Genomic DNA, 17,030 nt, shown 5'->3' on the forward strand with positions numbered 1-17,030 from the left:
CCCCCGGGCACTCACCCGCGCCTGGGTCACCCCCCGCGACGCGGTGGCGGCGCGGGCCGGCGGCGACAGCGCGCACAGCGCCAGGACCAGCGCGTCCAGTAGCGCGGAGCGGTGCGGAGCCATGGCAGCGACGGCGGCAGAAGACCTGGGCGGCAGCCTCTGCCTCCCCAGTCGCAGACCTTAAGTAGCCGCCCGCCCATCCCGCCCAAGCTGGGGACCGCCCCGTAGGGAGGGCGTGCGGCAGGGCTGGGCCCCCGCGGGCCTGGGAAGGGCGGGGATCTGGCCTGGATTTTAGAGACCTCGGGGTTCCCACCCGGACAGATCCAACTGGGCGTGGCCACCCCTTCACCCCAGGTCAGGGGTGGAGACCAAGCAGCAGGCGCTAACACTAAATGGGCACACGTAAGAATGGCAGGGAGTTCACCCATCTTAGCCTCCTGTGTGACCCATGCAAGAACCCTCCCCTCTCCACCCCTAACGTCTCCAGCAACAAATCCCATGAACTAATATTTATTGAAGGTTTTCCACTTCATATGAAAACGGACACATCCCAACATCCTTTACAGACTGGGTACCATCGACAGCCCCATTTTAAAGAGGGGAAAACTGAGTGCAGAAAGGTCAAGCAATTTGCACACTACTAGGAAATGAAAGGCAACATTTCACTCCAGGTGCTCTGAGTGGACGACCCACTTAGGCAGCATGTGGCTGTCACCAGCTGAGGACACAGTCCGGGAGGCTGACCTTCACTGGACCCTTGAACAAGCCAGACAGAGAAAGGCAGGCAGATCTCTCAACTTCTTGGATTGCAGGTTCTGTTTTACTCAAGACTGCCCGTCTTTCCTTCCTTTTAAAAAAGTTTTTATTTTGTAAAAGGTTGTTTTGATAAAAACTTAAAGTCACATTATTTATGCAAAGTTTTGCCTCTCAACCTCACTTACACCTTGGGGCAACCAACCACTTCTATCTTCCTCCTTCAGCTGATTTCAGTGTTTGGCTTCATGTCTTAAATAACAAGCCCTTGTTGTTTGGGCTTTTTTCTTTTTTTGGGGGGGGTGTTAGTTTTGGTTTTGTTCTTGTTTTTTTCAGTTTTAGGTCCTATTGGCTCTCCCTGGGGAAGTCAAGGATTCAAGCCTCTTGCCCTTCTCCCAGGCTCCCTTCCCATCTCTCACTCTCCCACTGGAGGCTTACAGTCAGTCACTGGGTTAGAAGTGCTATTCGAATTCACCCAGGCCTGCTTCCCACCTTCTCCAGCCCCTCTCTTCTCCCTCTCACTACTCTGCCGGGCCCAGCTTCTCTATTTCCAAGTTCCCTTTGCATCCCAAATCTCCTCCTTTCCCAATAACAGGGAATGCAGTGACAGGGAAGAGAATGCAGAAGCTGGAGACCTGGGTTTGATTCCCACGTCCACTGTGTGTAAGTTACTTTCTTCTTCTCTGCCTCAGTCTTCTCATCTAGTAAATGGGTATAAAGTGGTTGCTGAGAATTAAACCAGTCTCTCTGTGTGAAAATGGCCTGGTCTGACAATTAGTAAATGGGAGTTCCCATCCCCCTTCCCCACCAGCTTTAGTCATCCACACCAGCTCCTCCTGGAGCCCAGTTTCTATCTAATCAGGCTGAAGTTTGCCTTCCATCACACACAACTTCCTCCCATTTAAGATGGACTGTGGGTCAGATAAAGGACTAAATGAACACACACACGGAGAAGACAAATCAGACTGCAGGGATTATAAGAAAGCTTCATGGACAAAGGGACTTGTGACCTGGGCCTTGAAGGACAGGGAGGAGGGAGGTTGAGAAGAAGAGGCATTCTGAGGAGGGAACAGCATGGGCAAAGGGCAAATGCAGGCCACATGCCGTGACTAAGGAGGGGTCCTGTCTCAAACACAGGAGCAAGAAGAGATGAGGCTGGAGGAGGGTGGCGGGGGTCACAGGGGCCTGTGTGTCACACTGAAGAGTCTGAATTTTATCCCAGTGTCTGTGGGGAACCACAGAGAGATGCCCGAGTTCTTGAAGCCCTATGTCTAGTCCTGGGCCTGTAGAGCCTGCAGTGAAATCAGCTCTGGCCTAAATTCAGAGAGCTCTTCCCTCTCCTTAGGCATTTCGAGGGTTATAAAAACCCCACAGTTCTCATATGCTCTTGATGGAAGTATAAACCAGTCTCCCCTCTCTGGAGAGCAATTTATGACCACAAATTCGAAACACATATTGCAACAACAGTGCCATTTCCTTCAGTATCACTTGCAGAGGAACGTGGAAATATACGTGCAAGGATGTTCACTGAAGCATTGTTTGAAGAAAACTGGAAAGGACCCAAGTGTCCCGGTTAAACAAATTATGGAGCCGCCATACAACAGACCACTCTGCAGCTGTGAAAAAAGAATAAGCTAGTGCGGACCGTCCCTGGCACATAGTAGGTGCTCAATAAACACGGAGAGAGCTCCAAGTGCAAAAAGCGAATTGTACAAGGACTATAATGTGACTCCTCTCCTCTGTTTTATGAGGGTGTCTGTTTTTGTATACATCCTTAAAAAAATCAAGGAGGGTAAACACCAAACCGTCAAGCCAGTTTGTTTGAAAGGGATAAGAGGTTGGGGTCAAGCACCCACATCGCTGCCATTGGCACAAGGGAACATCTTAGGGTGATGAAAACATTCTAACTCTGGATTATGGTGATGATTACACAACTGAAAAATGTACTAAAAATCACAGTCCCGTCTGCTTACCATGGGTGAATTGTTCTGGTATCTAAATTATACCTCAATATACTTGTGTGAAATTTTTTTTAATGTGCTCTAGGGATTGAAACTATTCACAAGTATTTATCCAATGAAGTTTTTTTTGGTTTTTTGGTTTTTTTTTTTTTTTTTTATAAAAGACTGATCTACGGGGACTTCCTCAGTAGTCCAGTGGTTAAGACTCTGCGCTTCCACTGCAGGGGGCACGGATTCCATCCCTGGTCGGGGAACCAAGATCCCGTATGCCACGTGGCATGGCCGAGAAAAAAAAAAAAAAGACTGATCTAGAAATAATACCTTTAAAATAGAGAATGATACCTGCTCATTAGACAATTTGGAAAATCCAAACAAGCAGGAAGAAGAAATTTCCTTGTCATCCCTGTCCCCCGAATGACCCTGAGTCGGCATCTGGCCCAGCTGAGCAGTCCTTTCTGCTCAGTTGGTGATTAACAGAGGGCTGCTGTGGCTTGGCCTTGGTGCCAGGGGTCACTGACCACTAGCCCAGGGTCACTGGCCCCTGGTTAATGATCACAAAGGCCCTGCAGCTTTGCCTGTCACATAGCTCTGGAGCCTGGGTCCTCAGCGCTAGAGACCTGGTGAACGGGACCTGGCTCCTGCCCTCGGGGAGCCCATGGCCTAGAAACTCTCACTACAGGGCAGTGATGTGTGCAGACTGTGATGGGGACATGGTCTTATGCTGCTCCCTGCCTGGAAGAGGATGAGTTCAGGGCGAGGGTGGGGGCAGGGGCCAGTGGGGGGACTTAAATGCAAAAGAAAAACTTCTAGGTAGAAAGGAAGAGTCCCCACCCAGTGCTAGGCTTCCCTCTGCCACTGACTTCCTGGGGGACTTTGGGCAAATCACTGTCCCTATCTGGGCCTCAAGGTCCAGATACCCAAAAGATGGGGTAGGCCCTGATGCTCTGACTCTAAGCCTCATTCCTAGCCCAGCATTCCCAGATACTGGCTCTACAACCATATCCAGAACCGACACGTCTCTAAGCCTCAGGGTTTCCATCTGTAAAATGGGAGCACTGGTCCAGGTTGCCTCTACAGGTCCTTCTGAATGAGACGGTGCAGGGCCCCTGAACTACACAAGGGGGCACGGCGGTCACCGATGGCAGCATGCCACCTCACCTATGGATCCAGACATCTCTGGGAGAAGAGAGGGAGGAAGGGATGGGCGGTGTCTGATTCTGAGTCTCCTCACAGCAACCAGGGGAAAGAGGTATTAAATTTCTCATTTTATAGACCAGGAAACAGAGATTCAGGGAGTTTCAGTCACTTGCTTGGGGTCATTCAGCTAGAAAGAGGCACTGCTGGGATTCAGACACGAGCCTGGCTGGCTCCAGTGCCCAAGCTCTATCTGGGGATCAAGCAGGGCCTCCCAGCACCATCCCACCTGGGCAGGAAGGGAGAAACAGTACCGTTTACAGGTAAAGGGTCAAGCCCGAGCCAAGCCTGGCAGCCCGAACTCCGTGGGGTGGCCGTCCCTACCACGCCTCCCAGGCTGAAGAGGTCGCAGCCCTCCAGCCCTGCACCTGCACCTGTGAGCACCCAGGACAGAGGCTTGTCCTAGGAAGGTCCCCAGGCTGCAGCCACTGGGTGGAAGATGGACTGTGGTACCTACACTCTGTGCCACTCATGGGCACACAGGTCAGGCACGGTCTCCTGTACTTGAGAGGCAGCCTGGCTCTGCCACCACTCGCTATGTGAGTACGCCCTAGTCCCTGCCCTTCTCTGGACCTCAGAGATCCCCTTGACCTCTGATCTTGGGTGTTCCAGGCTCCCGCCTAGTGCTACACACAGTAGGTGGCTTTCAGCATCAGCCCACATCTCTCCCCTGTAGTTGGATCCAGGACCCCCACCACCAGCTCTGGCCCTGCTCCTCTGTGACCTTAGGCTAGCCTCCGTGTCTCCCTGGACCTCCCAAGGCAGCTATCAGAGATGGGAGCAGGCAGCCTCACCCTCCGCCCCCGGCCTCGATGTACAAAAGGCCTTGGCTGGCCCTGGAAGACACCACCCTGTTCTTTTTCTTCACCCCAAACACTGTTGTTCTTGATTCCCAGGCAGCCGGCTACTCATGGAAAGTCTTCTCTCAGAGCTTGCTTGCTTTCTGGGTCACTCTGGGTCCTCCTGGGAATACCCACCCCTCTGGTTTTGCTAAATGGGACAACAGGCAGTAAACAGAGAAGGCAGTTATGAAACCCAGTGAAAGCGGACAGGGCCTCTGTGAGGTCTGGGGAGCCCTGGGGACTTGAAAGAACACGTTTTAGAATCTGGGAGACTCAGCTCCTGTGATCAGGGCCTCAGTTTCCTTATCTATAAAATGGGGAGAATGATACCCAGCTCACAGAGCAGTGAGGAGGCCCAGGGCCCGACACACAGTAGAAGCTTCCCAAAAGTTAGTGCCCATTTTTTGAACTGCTTTCTTTGCACAGAGGCCTCTGTTCAGCATGTGCCACGTGAGAGCAGCGTGGTGGTGCTGGAGGAAGGTTACAGACTTCACAGGAGATTCTTGAGTTCAGGTCTGGGCTGTGGAACCTGGAGCAAGTTGCTTTCCCTCTCTGAGCGTTGGGTCACTCATCTGTAAAAGGGGATAGTAGTGCCCAGTTGCAGGACAGTTGGGAGCTCAGGAGCGAGACTGTTGGAGTGCATTGCACAGAGTAGGACTTATCTGTAGCAAGGCTCACTAGTCCATCCTCTCTTTGTAGACTATGACACCAAGAACAAGAGTGTAACTTCTGAAAATCACATAGCAAGTACCTGGCAGAGCAGACCTAGAACCCAGGTCTCCATTCCTGGGCCAGAGGTAAGGCCTGAGCCCATGACATGACAAGGCGCCCTGTAAGGGCCAGCTGGACCTCTGCCCTGGCCCAGTCTACCCTGGGTGTGGACAGCTGGCGGGGAGATGGCCAGTGGGACTCCAAGAGGCTGACTATCCCTGGGACCAAAGCCACTGGCTCTTCCCCAGCTTCGGAGGCAACCCCACCTAGTGCTGAGAGCCAGGGCAGGACATTCAGAGAGGGACTAACCCCGCCACTTCCTGAGCCTGTGCCCTGGAAGCAGCCAGATCTGGCCGTGGGTGTGAGTCAGTGCCCTCCCTGCCAGGGTCCACTTTGAAGTCGGTGTCCCCTTCTCTGGGGAGGCAGTGGCCCTGGGAGGCTTGGCAGGCCAGCAGCTGGAGCTGCAAACAGCTGTATCGTAGCCCCTCTGGCACCCCACAGCCCACCGATAGGGGAGTCCAGGCACAAACACTATCAGCAGCAGGACAGTGAGGCCCAACTACGGGCACTGCGGTGCAGGACCAGTAGAAGGTGGGAACACAGTCTCCGCGCGCCAGCCTCCTGGGGCAGCAGGGCCTACGGGGCCCAAACAAGAGCCAGAAGCAACAAAGGCCACAGGAGGCAGCTCCCTGCTCCACAGAGGAAAGGCTTTCCAATAGAGAGAAAAACAACGTGCATGATTGTGGAAAGAGCTCCCAACAGGAAAAGCTGTGTATAAATCCCGACCTACCACTTTTAGCTCTGTGGCTTCTGCTCTCTGAGCCTCAATTTCCTCATCTGTAAAATGGGGATTAGAATTGCTTCTTCCCAGAGTTGCTGTGAGAATGTCGTAAGGTAAAAATACGTTTGGGGCTTAGCACAGGGCTTGGCCTAGCCTATGCACATATAGAGGAAGCTGTGGTGGTTGTTTGCTGGGGGCTAGGAAGCGTCTCTCTCTCTCTCTCTCTCTCTCTCTCTCAATCTCTCTCTCTCTCTCTCTCTCAATCTCTCTCTCTCTCTCTCTCTCTCTCTGACACTCAAGTTCCTTATGTATAAAATCAGGGTTAAAATGTTTTTCTCAAAGGTGAGTGGAGAGCACTGAATGAGACCATAAATGTGGAAGATCCTAGGACCATGCCTGGCATAAGACAGTTCAAAAATGCCGGTTTCCTTCCCCCTCTTCCAGAGAGATAATGAGTGGCCCAGTGGTGACCCAGCCAAGGGGATTCAGATGATGAGCAAAGCAGTCCATTTCTAAGGACACTTCAGGCCCTGGGACTTTAAGATTCTGAAAGAAATAGCAAAAGGCAAACAATGTTTGAGCATCTGGTCAAGGTCCCCCACTGTCTGTCTGGGGATCAAGTTCATCCTTCAGCAGGACCCAGCTCCCTAGGCCAATAATCACCATGATGGGAGCAATAATGACAGGACCTCAGAAGACGGTGACATATCCCTCCTGCTGCAGGCTCCAAGTGAAGCCTTTCTCTGTCCCCAAGCTTTGCACAGCCAGTGACAGCCAAGACCTCCTGTAAACAGGAGCCCATCTTCTGGGTGTCAGTTTGTACCTTGCAGGCAGAACTTCCAAGAAACACAAAGGGGGCAGGTTCAGGACAGAGGAGAGAGTCCAGAATCCAGGAGCAGAATCCAGGAGCAGAGCTTAGGTGAGCTCGGGATACCAAGAATGACCAGTAGGGTGAGGGGTGCACAACCTTCCATCCAAGGGAAGACAAGATAATATCCAGGCTGAGTTTGGACAGAGCCCAAATCCCTACCTCGGGGAGCGGGGGGGGACTTGGGCCAATGGCCCTTCTGCAGTGTTTCAATTTCCTCCTCTATAAAATGCGGTGATGAGTCCTACCCTGGGGGTCATCTGGGAGGAGGGTTGAAGGAGCTCCCAGCACTGTGCTTATTAGCACACAGCAAGTGCTCAGTAACTGCAACACCCAAAGACAAGCGCCCGGCATGTGTCCAGGCCCCGGAAACCAACAGCCCACTGGCCCCCATACCCACCCTTGACTTCTATCTCTGCATCCTTGCATCCAAAGCAGGGTAGGACTGGAGGGTCCCAGCCAAGGCCCAGAGACCTGGAGGGATGGCTGGTGCCAAGGATAGGAAGGCTTCTTAGGAGGGGGCCTCAATCCAGCACTTCAAGAGGCCCCCTTGCCTCCCACCCCATCCACAAACCTCGTTATGATGCCCTCCCCTCTCCTCTGGTCTCCTCCCACCCCAAGGCACAAGGGCTCTGGAGTCACTGCCCGATCCCAGCCCTGTCTCTTACTACCTAGGTGACCCTGCAAGTGACTCAACCTCTCTGAACCTGTGTCCCTGGGTATAGAAAAGCCAGACTATCTCACAGGCTTGCTGGAACTTGACACTAGTAAAAATCAGTTATGGAAAAACTCCAAATGCTATAGCATGATTAGAAATTCTCTGCAATTTATCTCAAACTTTTAACTACAATAGAACTACCAGAGATTCAAAGATATTTTTTATCCTTACTAATCGCTTCAATTTTAATAAGGCTTTTTAAAACGTACTTTCCCCTCTTAAACACAAACAGAGGTATAGTACTGGAACCATTTTGTTCCTTTCCCAGCTCAGTGAATAATCGTAACCAGCTGGAAGAAATGAATGAGATCCAGTCCACAAAGCACAGTGCCTAGCACATGACAGCGCTCCGGAACGGTGCTGTCTCCTTTCCCCAGATGTTCTCCCAGCCTCACCTCCATCCAGGCACCTGCCCAATGACCCGCATCATCAAGCCCTCTGAGGGCTTCCAGAACCCTCTGGGACACTCCAGAGTCATCCCACCAGGCCATACACAAGGGCTGAGGCCAGAGCAGAGACGCTCAACCCTACATCCCCATTTACACTCACTTCCCTCTCCCGCCTCCCAGACACTGTCCTGGTTCAGGGTTCCCATCTTTTCTCTGGAACCACTGCACCAGCTTCCTCAGTGCCTTCGACTCTCCCTTTATCCACAGGGATCACATCATTCCCTGCTCAAGACCCTTCCACGGACCCCAGTGCAAACTGAAAGAAGTCAGGACTCCTCAGCTTGGGTTTTAAGGCCCTCTGGGATCTGGTACCTACACGCTCTTGCAGCCTCATCACCCACTGACAACCCCCTCCACCTTCCCCCCGACACCCTCTGCGACACCTCTTGCCTCTATACTTCCTGCCTCCAGGAGAGCTGGGGGTGGGGGGGTCTAGCCTCAGCTGTGGCTCTGACTGCATGACCTCAGGCAAGCTCTTTGCCTCTCTGAGCTTCAGTCTCCTCATCAGGCTATTGGAGGCCTTGTGCAGATGAGACAAGGTAAGGGAGTGAGCGTCAGGTGCCAGGAGGGCTTGGGCAATGCTAGCGCGGGAGCCACAGCCTCCCCGCTGCACCTGCACCTCCGTTTCCCCCACTCTGACAGCAGCTGGTAGGGATGGGCTCCTCTGCCCCAGCAGCCGTAGGGGCTCTCTCTCCCTTAAGCCCCGCAACTAAGACGCGCTCACAGCCGCAGTGGCAGCCAGGGAGGGAAGCAGGAGGGAGGACGGCTTAGAGGAAAATTACCCGGCTCCGGCCCAGCCAACAGGGGCTCACAGCTGCTTCTGACAGAGGGGACCTGGGGGCCTGGCAGGCTCTTCCTGAGCCATGAACTTGGCCCCAAGCCTTGACCCCTGTCTGAGCTGGTGGGGGGGGACTCTGAGCTCCAGTCCTCTGGGACACTCCCACTCTTTGGCAACCAAAGAGGCAGAGAGGAGGAGACAAACCAGACAGGCCTTTGTGAGAGGAGAAAATTGGCTCCTGCTGCCACATGCTGGGGCCCCAGGCACTGACATGAAAAAAGGACCCTCTGTGCCGCGTTGCTGTACATCAAACCCTATACCCTGGGGACCTTGTTCTTGCGTCATATACTTTGAACCACGTCCAGCGTCCCATACACTGTGTTCTCTGTGTCCCATACCAGACCCTGTGTTCCTCATACCTTGTCCTGCCTGTGTACCCTGGTGCACAGTCCACGTGCTGCGTCCCATGTCACTTACAGCTTGGATCACACACCATGCACCATGTCACTTCTGCTGTGTGATGTACTCTGTATAGACGGTCCCTGACTTGTGATGGTCCAACTTAGGATTTTGGGACTTTACAACTGTGCAAAAGCAATACACATTCCCTAGAAACCTGGTAGGGGGACTAAGATCCCACATGCCTCGTGGCCAAAAAACCAAAACATAAAACAGAAGCAATATTGTAACAAATTCAATAAAGACTTAAAAAAAAAAAAGTGCTTTCAATTTTGAATTTTGATCTTTCCTGGGCTAGCGATATGCTGTACTATTCTCTGTTGTGATGCTGGGCTGCGGCCGCTCCCAGACAGCCACGCGATCACCAGAGGAAACAACCGGTACACTCATAACGATTCTGCACCCAGACAACCATTCTGTTTTTTCACCGTCAGGACAGTATTCAACAAATTACATGAGATAATCAACACTTTATTATAAAGTAGGCCTTGTGTTAGATCTTGCCCAAGTGTAGGCTAATGTAAGTGTTCTGAGCACATGTAAGGTAGGCTGGGCTAAGCTATGACATGTGAAGGCAAGGTAGGTTAGGTGTATTAAATGCATTTTGACTTAAGATATTTTCAACTTATTGGGACGTAACCCCATTTTAAGTTAAGGAAGATCTGTGCTATCTATCATCTTTTGAATCCCACGTCCACTGTCGCAGGCCCTGTCCCTTGGAAGTGTATGCCATAAACCTTGCCCTGGGTTCACACACTGTGTCCCTTGCGCCATGATTCCCGTCTGTTGTGTGAAGGTCAAGGAGGACAGGCTCTGGGACAGACTCCTAGTACTATCAACCGTTACCTACACGACCTTGCAAAAGTTACTCCCCTTCTCAGTGCCTCAGTTTCCTTGGCTATAAAATGGAAATGATATTGACATTTACCTAAGAAGTCTTGTCGTGGGGATTGAAGGAGATATAGCAATTACAGGGCTTAGCCCAGTGCCTGACACACAGTGAGTCTATCAGACGTTTGCTGTATTGTTACAACGGTGCCCACGTATCTGTACCACGTCCTGTGTGCTGCCTACCAGGCTCGCTCGACCCCAGCCCCTACTGTGCATCAGACACTCTATCACGTTAGTCCAATTCAACCAAAGAGCTACAAGGAGGCTATGCCTCCTCCCCTACGGGAGAGAAATCCAAGGCTCAGGGAGGGGCGAAAACCTGCAGGAGGTCACACAGCCAGAAAGGGTGAAGCTGGGAGTTGCACACAGGTCTGGGCGTCCAGAGGGACAGAAAGTAGATTAGTGGTGGGCTAGGAGGTGGGTGTGCAGAGTGCTGGCCAGCAGGCACAGGCACCTTTTAGGGGTGATGAGGGGTGATAAAAATGTTCTCAAACTGGATTGTGGTGACACTGGCATCCCTCATGTAAGTTTACTAAAAATTACTGAATTAATTAAAACCAGTGAATTATATGTATGTAAATTATATGTAAACTTACTCCAGCAATTTACGTAAGTTATACTGCAATAAAGCTGGTTTTGGTTTTGGTTTTTTAAAGCCCATGCGCTTCCCGGGCACCATTCCGCCAAGGCATTCGGCAAGAAAAGTGCTCTCCGTGAGTTCGTGCTGACGGTCAAGCAGAGGCTGAGCAGCCCCTCTGAGGCCCAGGGGAAAGCAGCCATGAGCCACATGGTTCCCAAACACCTCTACAGACCAGGTGTGCAGCAGAGTTACCTGCGGAGCTCCTGAAAACCCCACGCCCAGCGTCTGTCTATAGCTCGGGGTGGGGCCTGGAAACCTGGGGTGATGAGGCTCAACCTGGACTGGGAAACGCTCATCAAAACCCAACATCTCCTCTCGCACTTGGGGAAACTGAGGCCAGGCAGCACTGGGGACTTGCCAGATCTAGTCCATCAAGCAGTGGGAGGGCCTGGGCTGGAATTGGGGCCGCTTCCTGGTTCCTTCTCTCCTTCCCTCCTCCTCCCGCCCCACTCCTCCCTGGCCCTCAGCCTCCTGGTGACTCAGGGCTCTGAGTCATCCAAGGGCACGGGAGAGGAAACTTCTTAGGAAAAACAATCCCCAAACAAAGCTTCCCCTGATCTGGGGAACAGAATAGGCCCAGGGGGTTAAAAGAGGAAGGGGAGGAGAATACAGGATGGAGTTGGAAGCTGGGACCCCAAGACTTGGTCTTTCCTCTCTACCACTGAGCCCTAGAGAAGGCGCTTCCCTGCTCCGACCTCAGTTTCCCCTGAGTAAATAACACCTGCTCCTGCACATAGAAGCTCAATGTGGGCCAGGCAACACGATAAGTCCTTCTCAGCTTTGTCTTGCTGACAATGCTTCCCCAAAACTCATGGCTAGCATCATGCCCATTTTACAGATGGGGAAACTGAGACCCAGAAAGGTTCAGCCCAAAGTTACACAGTTAGGAAGTACAGAGCAGAGTCCAAACCCAGGGCTATCTGACTCCAAAGTGCTACTCTCACTCCTTTTAAAAATACCTACCGCGTAGCGTGGCATGCTGATCTTGTCTCATAAACCGTGTAAGGTCAATGGCCCGGTAGGGGCTCAACCACACATGATTTTCTCCTTTCTTCCCTGTGTCAGGTCCTGCCTCAGGACTCCCCGGCCCAGTGGGGCACACACAGGAACTTGGGTATTCACCCAAATGGCTCTAGGCAGCAGGAACACAAGGCAGGAAGCGCCCAGGGCCTGATGAACCACAAAGGAGCATCTGAGCAGGGTCTTGAAGGATGAATGGAGGTTTGTCTTTGGGGAACAGGGAACCAGCACGCCAGGCGGAGGGAACAGCAAAAGCAAACGCTCGGAGGTGTGCCCCCACTGGAAAATGCAAACACTGGCGAGGCATGCCTGGGGTTAAGACCTGGTGGGTAAACACTGGAGCGGCCTGACTGCTAGGGGTCCTGGCCTGATCTGAGGCAGTGGAGGATTTTTTAAGCCCGGAGAGAATAGGCTCGGAGCTGGTTTCATCTCTGCAGAGGGCCTGGCTGGCGGATGAACTGGGAGTCAGGGCTGGGACTTCCCCTGAGGCGTCCCCGGAGCTCCTCTTCCAAGCAGGCCTTGGGGACGACCCTAGATCCCTTGCTACTCACCCATGGGTCAGCGTCGCCCCTGAGGGCCTCTTCCTCCACCATAGCTGGGCTGGGCAGAGGACAGGCGGGCCTCTCCTGACCACATCAATCTAATCACATCGGCCTATAAATAGGGCCCTGCGGCTTAGTCTGAAATAGCTGTGCCAGGCCCAGCTCCACAGGCACACAGTTCCAGAAATGCTCCTTCGCCTTGGCACAGTTAAAACCCCAAACGTCCTCAGGACACGACTGCTCATGCTCTAATTCGCTTTCTTAAACACGAGGCAGTGGGCTGGGGGAAGAGCCCACCCACCTACTGCAGGCTACTGGAAATGGGCCTTGTGGCTGCTCCTCTGCTTTCCGCTCTCTGGGGACGCCGAGCAAGTCACTACCTCTCTCTGGGCCTCAGTCTCCCCAAATGTAAACTGGGAGGTTGCACTTGATATCCTTGGGGCCCTTCTAGCCAGGATGCTCCCCAGAATTGTCTAGGGGACATTGTTACCCCTTTCCCAGTCTACTTGGGAACTTTGAAATGGTCAGTATTTTTTTTTTTAAATGTTGAGCCTTCTTTTAATTAATTTATTTTTTTATGTTTGGCTGTGTTGGGTCTTCGTTTCTGTGCGAGGGCTTTTTCTAGTTGTGGCGAGCGGGGGCCACTCTTCATCGCGGTGCACGGGCCTCTCACTGTCGTGGCCTCTCTTGTTGCGGAGCGCAGGCTCCAGACGCGCAGGCTCAGTAGTTGTGGCTCACGGGCCTAGATGCTCCGCGGCATGTGGGATCTTCCCAGACCAGGGCTCGAACCCGTGTCCCCTGCATTAGCAGGCAGATTCTCAACCACTGCGCCACCAGGGAAGTCCTGTCAGTATTTTAAAAATTAGAATTGCAATAAATACTTGAGACAGGCCCAAGCCATGCCACTGAAGGGCTGGGTGACCTTGGAGGAGTCACTATCCCTCTCTGGGCCCCAGATTCCTCAGTCATAAGATGAAGGTGCTGGTAGATGGATGCCTGAGGTCTATGACTTTATTTTAATTAAAAATTTTTTTTGTTTGTTTAGTATTTATGAGAACCATGATAGGCCAGTCTTGTGCTGAGTGCTGGTGCTAAAAGACAGCTAAGACCTGGTCCAGCTCTCGGAGCCCAGCCCCGTGCCACACCCCAGGGGGGGAAGTGTAAAGGCATCTCCAAACCACTCGGCATCCCACTATAGGCTCCCTTCAGGGCTTCTGGGGACACCTTGTTTCCAGTTCACATTACAGATTTATGGCCACAGAGGAGGCCTCCCAAAGGGGCAGATCATGACAAAGACTGGGCCATTACCAACCAACAGGGAAATAAAGATAACCAAGCCACCACTAGGTACCAGGCATATGCTTAGGACTTTACTTCCCCATCATTAATCCTCAACAACCCTAATATCACCCCCATTTCACAGATGAGGAAACTGAGGCTGAAAGGGGTTAAAGGACATGTCAAGGGGCAAATAGCAAGTCAGAGCCAGAGTGATGCTCAGACCTGCTTGCCTCTGGAGCCCAGGGTGTAACCAAACCCCAGCGAAACAGCTCAGGAGGGCCAGCCGACGGGGGAATGACCCAACAGGACACAGAACAGAAAGAGGCACAGAGCATTTGACTGTGTGTGTGTAGGTGGGTGGGACTGACAAGGCTTCACCCAGGGATACTCATTCTCTCCAACCAGTTCACAGTGTTGCCCCTTCGATCCGCCCTCCCCTCTGCCTCCCACCAACAGCTGATTGTTCTCAAATCCCATTGCTCAAGCCACTGCTCAGCTCGAGACCTGCCACGGCTCCCTGACACCCAGAGGATCAGGACCCTGCGTTCGAAGCCTCTCCCGCGCGCGCGCGCGCGCTCTCCCAGTCTCCCCACCTCAACCCCACCCTCCTGCTTTAGCCACTCTGCTCACTAGTCCCCAAGCACAGAGGTTCCAGCAGGGGGCCAAGCCTTTGCACGGGCACCTCCCTTGCCTGGAATGCCCATCCTCTCAGCCTCGCGCCTGACTCAGGGGGAAGCCCTCTGCGGCTCCCAGGGCCCCAGGCATCAGCCACCGCAGGTCTGGATCTCCCAGGGCAGGACAGGGTCTGATTCACCTCCTCTCCCCAGTGCAGAAGTTCAGCAATGAAAAAAATGCAAGGAGCCCAGAGAATACTACCCAGTACACATTTCAGGGCTGCCCAACACCAAGCCTTCTACTGACGAACAGCGTCAGGATGCCACAGTGTGGAAGAGCCAGAAATTACAGCCTCGGGGCTCATCAGGGTGGGGCTTGTGACTCTCTTTCAAGGGTTCTAATAATGAAATCAGGGCAAACTTCTCCCCTACTTTAAAACTTCCAGTGGTTCCCCAGGGGTCTAGGAAAAAGTCCAAACCCTAACCAAGGTCCCCAAGGGCCCACACGACCAAGGTGCTGCCTGGTCTCCAGGCCCTTCTCTCGTCGTGCTCCCTTCTTCGAGTTCCTCAAGGCCACACTCATGCTGTTCCCTCTGCCTGGGGCTCTGTCCCTACCCACTCAGCCACCTTCTACTTCTTCTTCAGGTCTGAGGGTTTTCAGGAAGGCCTCCCTCATCTGTCCAGACAAGATCCCATCACACCCACCCAATCCCATATGCTCCCATGACGCTGGTCCTTTCCTTCATAGCTGAGGAAAGAATGAATTTGTTATGTGTAGAACAACGTATGTAAGACCCAAGACGGTAAGACCATGAGGGCTGGAAAAATCTCGTTCGTTGCTGATTCTCCATCACCCAGTCCAGGGCCCAAATTTCTGTCAGGTGAATGCAGGCATGAGTGAATGAACGAATGAATGAACTACGTTACTATAGTATCGTATATATAGTAACTATGTTATTATACGTGTAACTCGAGAAAGAAGTAGTCAGAATCCTGCTGAATGTTTGAGGAGAAAAACCAGGGCCCTGATTAGGAAGGTCAGAGAAGTAGGAGATAAAGTGAACGGTGCAGCCCACCAGAAGCAAAAAGAAGAGAGAGCTTCCAGAAGGAGGAGGTACCCGAGGCTCCAGAGAGGTAGGACATGGAGAGCGGAGGAAACACCACTGGATTTTGACAAGGAGGAGGTCACCGGCGGGGTCCCATCAGAGGTGGGCGTGAGGTAGGGTACAGCACAGGGATGGAGGAGGGAAGGGGTGAACACGTAAAGCCCTCAGCTGACAGGTACGCGCTCGGTGGGTGCTCACTTCTGCAGAAGTGGGAAAGCAGAAGATGGCTCCTGTGTCATTGTCACCAAAAGCATTAACACAGCATAACTCTTTCTGGTGACGGATCACTCTGAGGCACTTCGGCTCTGGGAGTTGTCGGGGCTCGGTCTCAAAATCAGGAGCATCAGAACCAAGACGGCCCCCATCCCTCCTATCTGGGCAGCTTCAGGGCTGCCCCTTTATCTAGACCCCTCGGGATACGGCTACAATTGGACAAGTCCCCCTCTCAGGACCCAGCAGGCCTTGTAGGAATCCCCAGCTTTGAGGACACAACATTCTGGAGACCATCGGAAGACCCTTTCATCTAAGCTTGGGGAAAGAGGAACAGCTCCAGCTGCAGTTGGCTTGTCGTGTCACCACCACACACACCCCCCACCGCCCCCCCCCAAGCCAGCTGGGCTGCAAGGATGAGTCAGCCCTGAGGCATTCAGCCCCTTCTCCTTTTGGCAGCTAAGGGTGATGTCGTGACCTGGAGGGGTGTTTTCCAGGCTCTCCGCAGGGTTGCTATCACAAACTCACTTCTTTCTGTTCCGACACTGGAAGCTGGGTTATTCCCCTAGGGCTGATACTTCCCCTTTCCACAGCTCACAAAGCCCTTCAGCATCTATGAGCTTGTGCAGTACTCACGACAACCTTGTTAGGTGAGTGGGGGAGACCAATGCACCCATTTTATAGGCAGAGAAACCGAGACCCGAGCTGGCACCTGAACCAGGTCTCCTGCTTCCAGCCGAGGACTCTGCACTCCACCCCCTGCCTCTCAGCCTCCTTCAGCGGGTCACCTGTGAACCTGATAGTCAGGCGGGCCCCGCCCTGCCGGCCATCCCAGGTGGGTATGACTCATCCACTTTCCCCATGACTCACACTTCTCACTCCTCCTATGGTCAACAAGCCTGGAGCCTCCTTGGCAGCCGTACCGCAGCTTTTCTCACCTCTCCAAAGAATTCCTACACCGGGAGTCCACCCTCTTACAGAAGCGCTAACAGAGGCCTTGAGAGGGAAAGCGCTTTCCCACAGTCACCCAGCACGCAAGCAGCACAGCCAGGCTCGGGGCCCAGGAGCCCTGGCACCCAGCCCAGTTCTTGCCTCTTCCCCACGGGATCACCCTTGTCTGGCCTCCCTCTCAAGGGACCGTGAGGGGTAAATGAAGTAATGAGCAGAAGCATTCGCTGAGCCTTACTAGAAAAACCTCGGCGACTGCCTTTG

General features: G+C 53.0%; 1 protein-coding gene across 4 annotated transcripts in view; it reads right to left on the reverse strand.

The window, feature by feature from the left end:
* The window catches only part of GSN (gelsolin), a 56,833-nt gene that overhangs the window by 27,578 nt on the left and 12,225 nt on the right, over positions 1-17,030 (reverse strand). The window contains exon 1 of one of the 4 annotated variants that reach the window (XM_067743458.1): positions 16-170. The exons of the other annotated variants lie outside the window; for them this stretch is intronic. Coding sequence (XP_067599559.1) covers positions 16-123 — 108 coding nt within the window. The 5' untranslated portion in view covers positions 124-170. Of the gene's footprint in view, positions 1-15; positions 171-17,030 lie in introns of those variants that run through there. 4 annotated transcript variants of the gene reach the window in all.

The sequence above is a fragment of the Pseudorca crassidens genome, chromosome 7 (genome assembly GCF_039906515.1).
Source record: "Pseudorca crassidens isolate mPseCra1 chromosome 7, mPseCra1.hap1, whole genome shotgun sequence".
NCBI lineage: Eukaryota > Metazoa > Chordata > Mammalia > Artiodactyla > Delphinidae > Pseudorca > Pseudorca crassidens.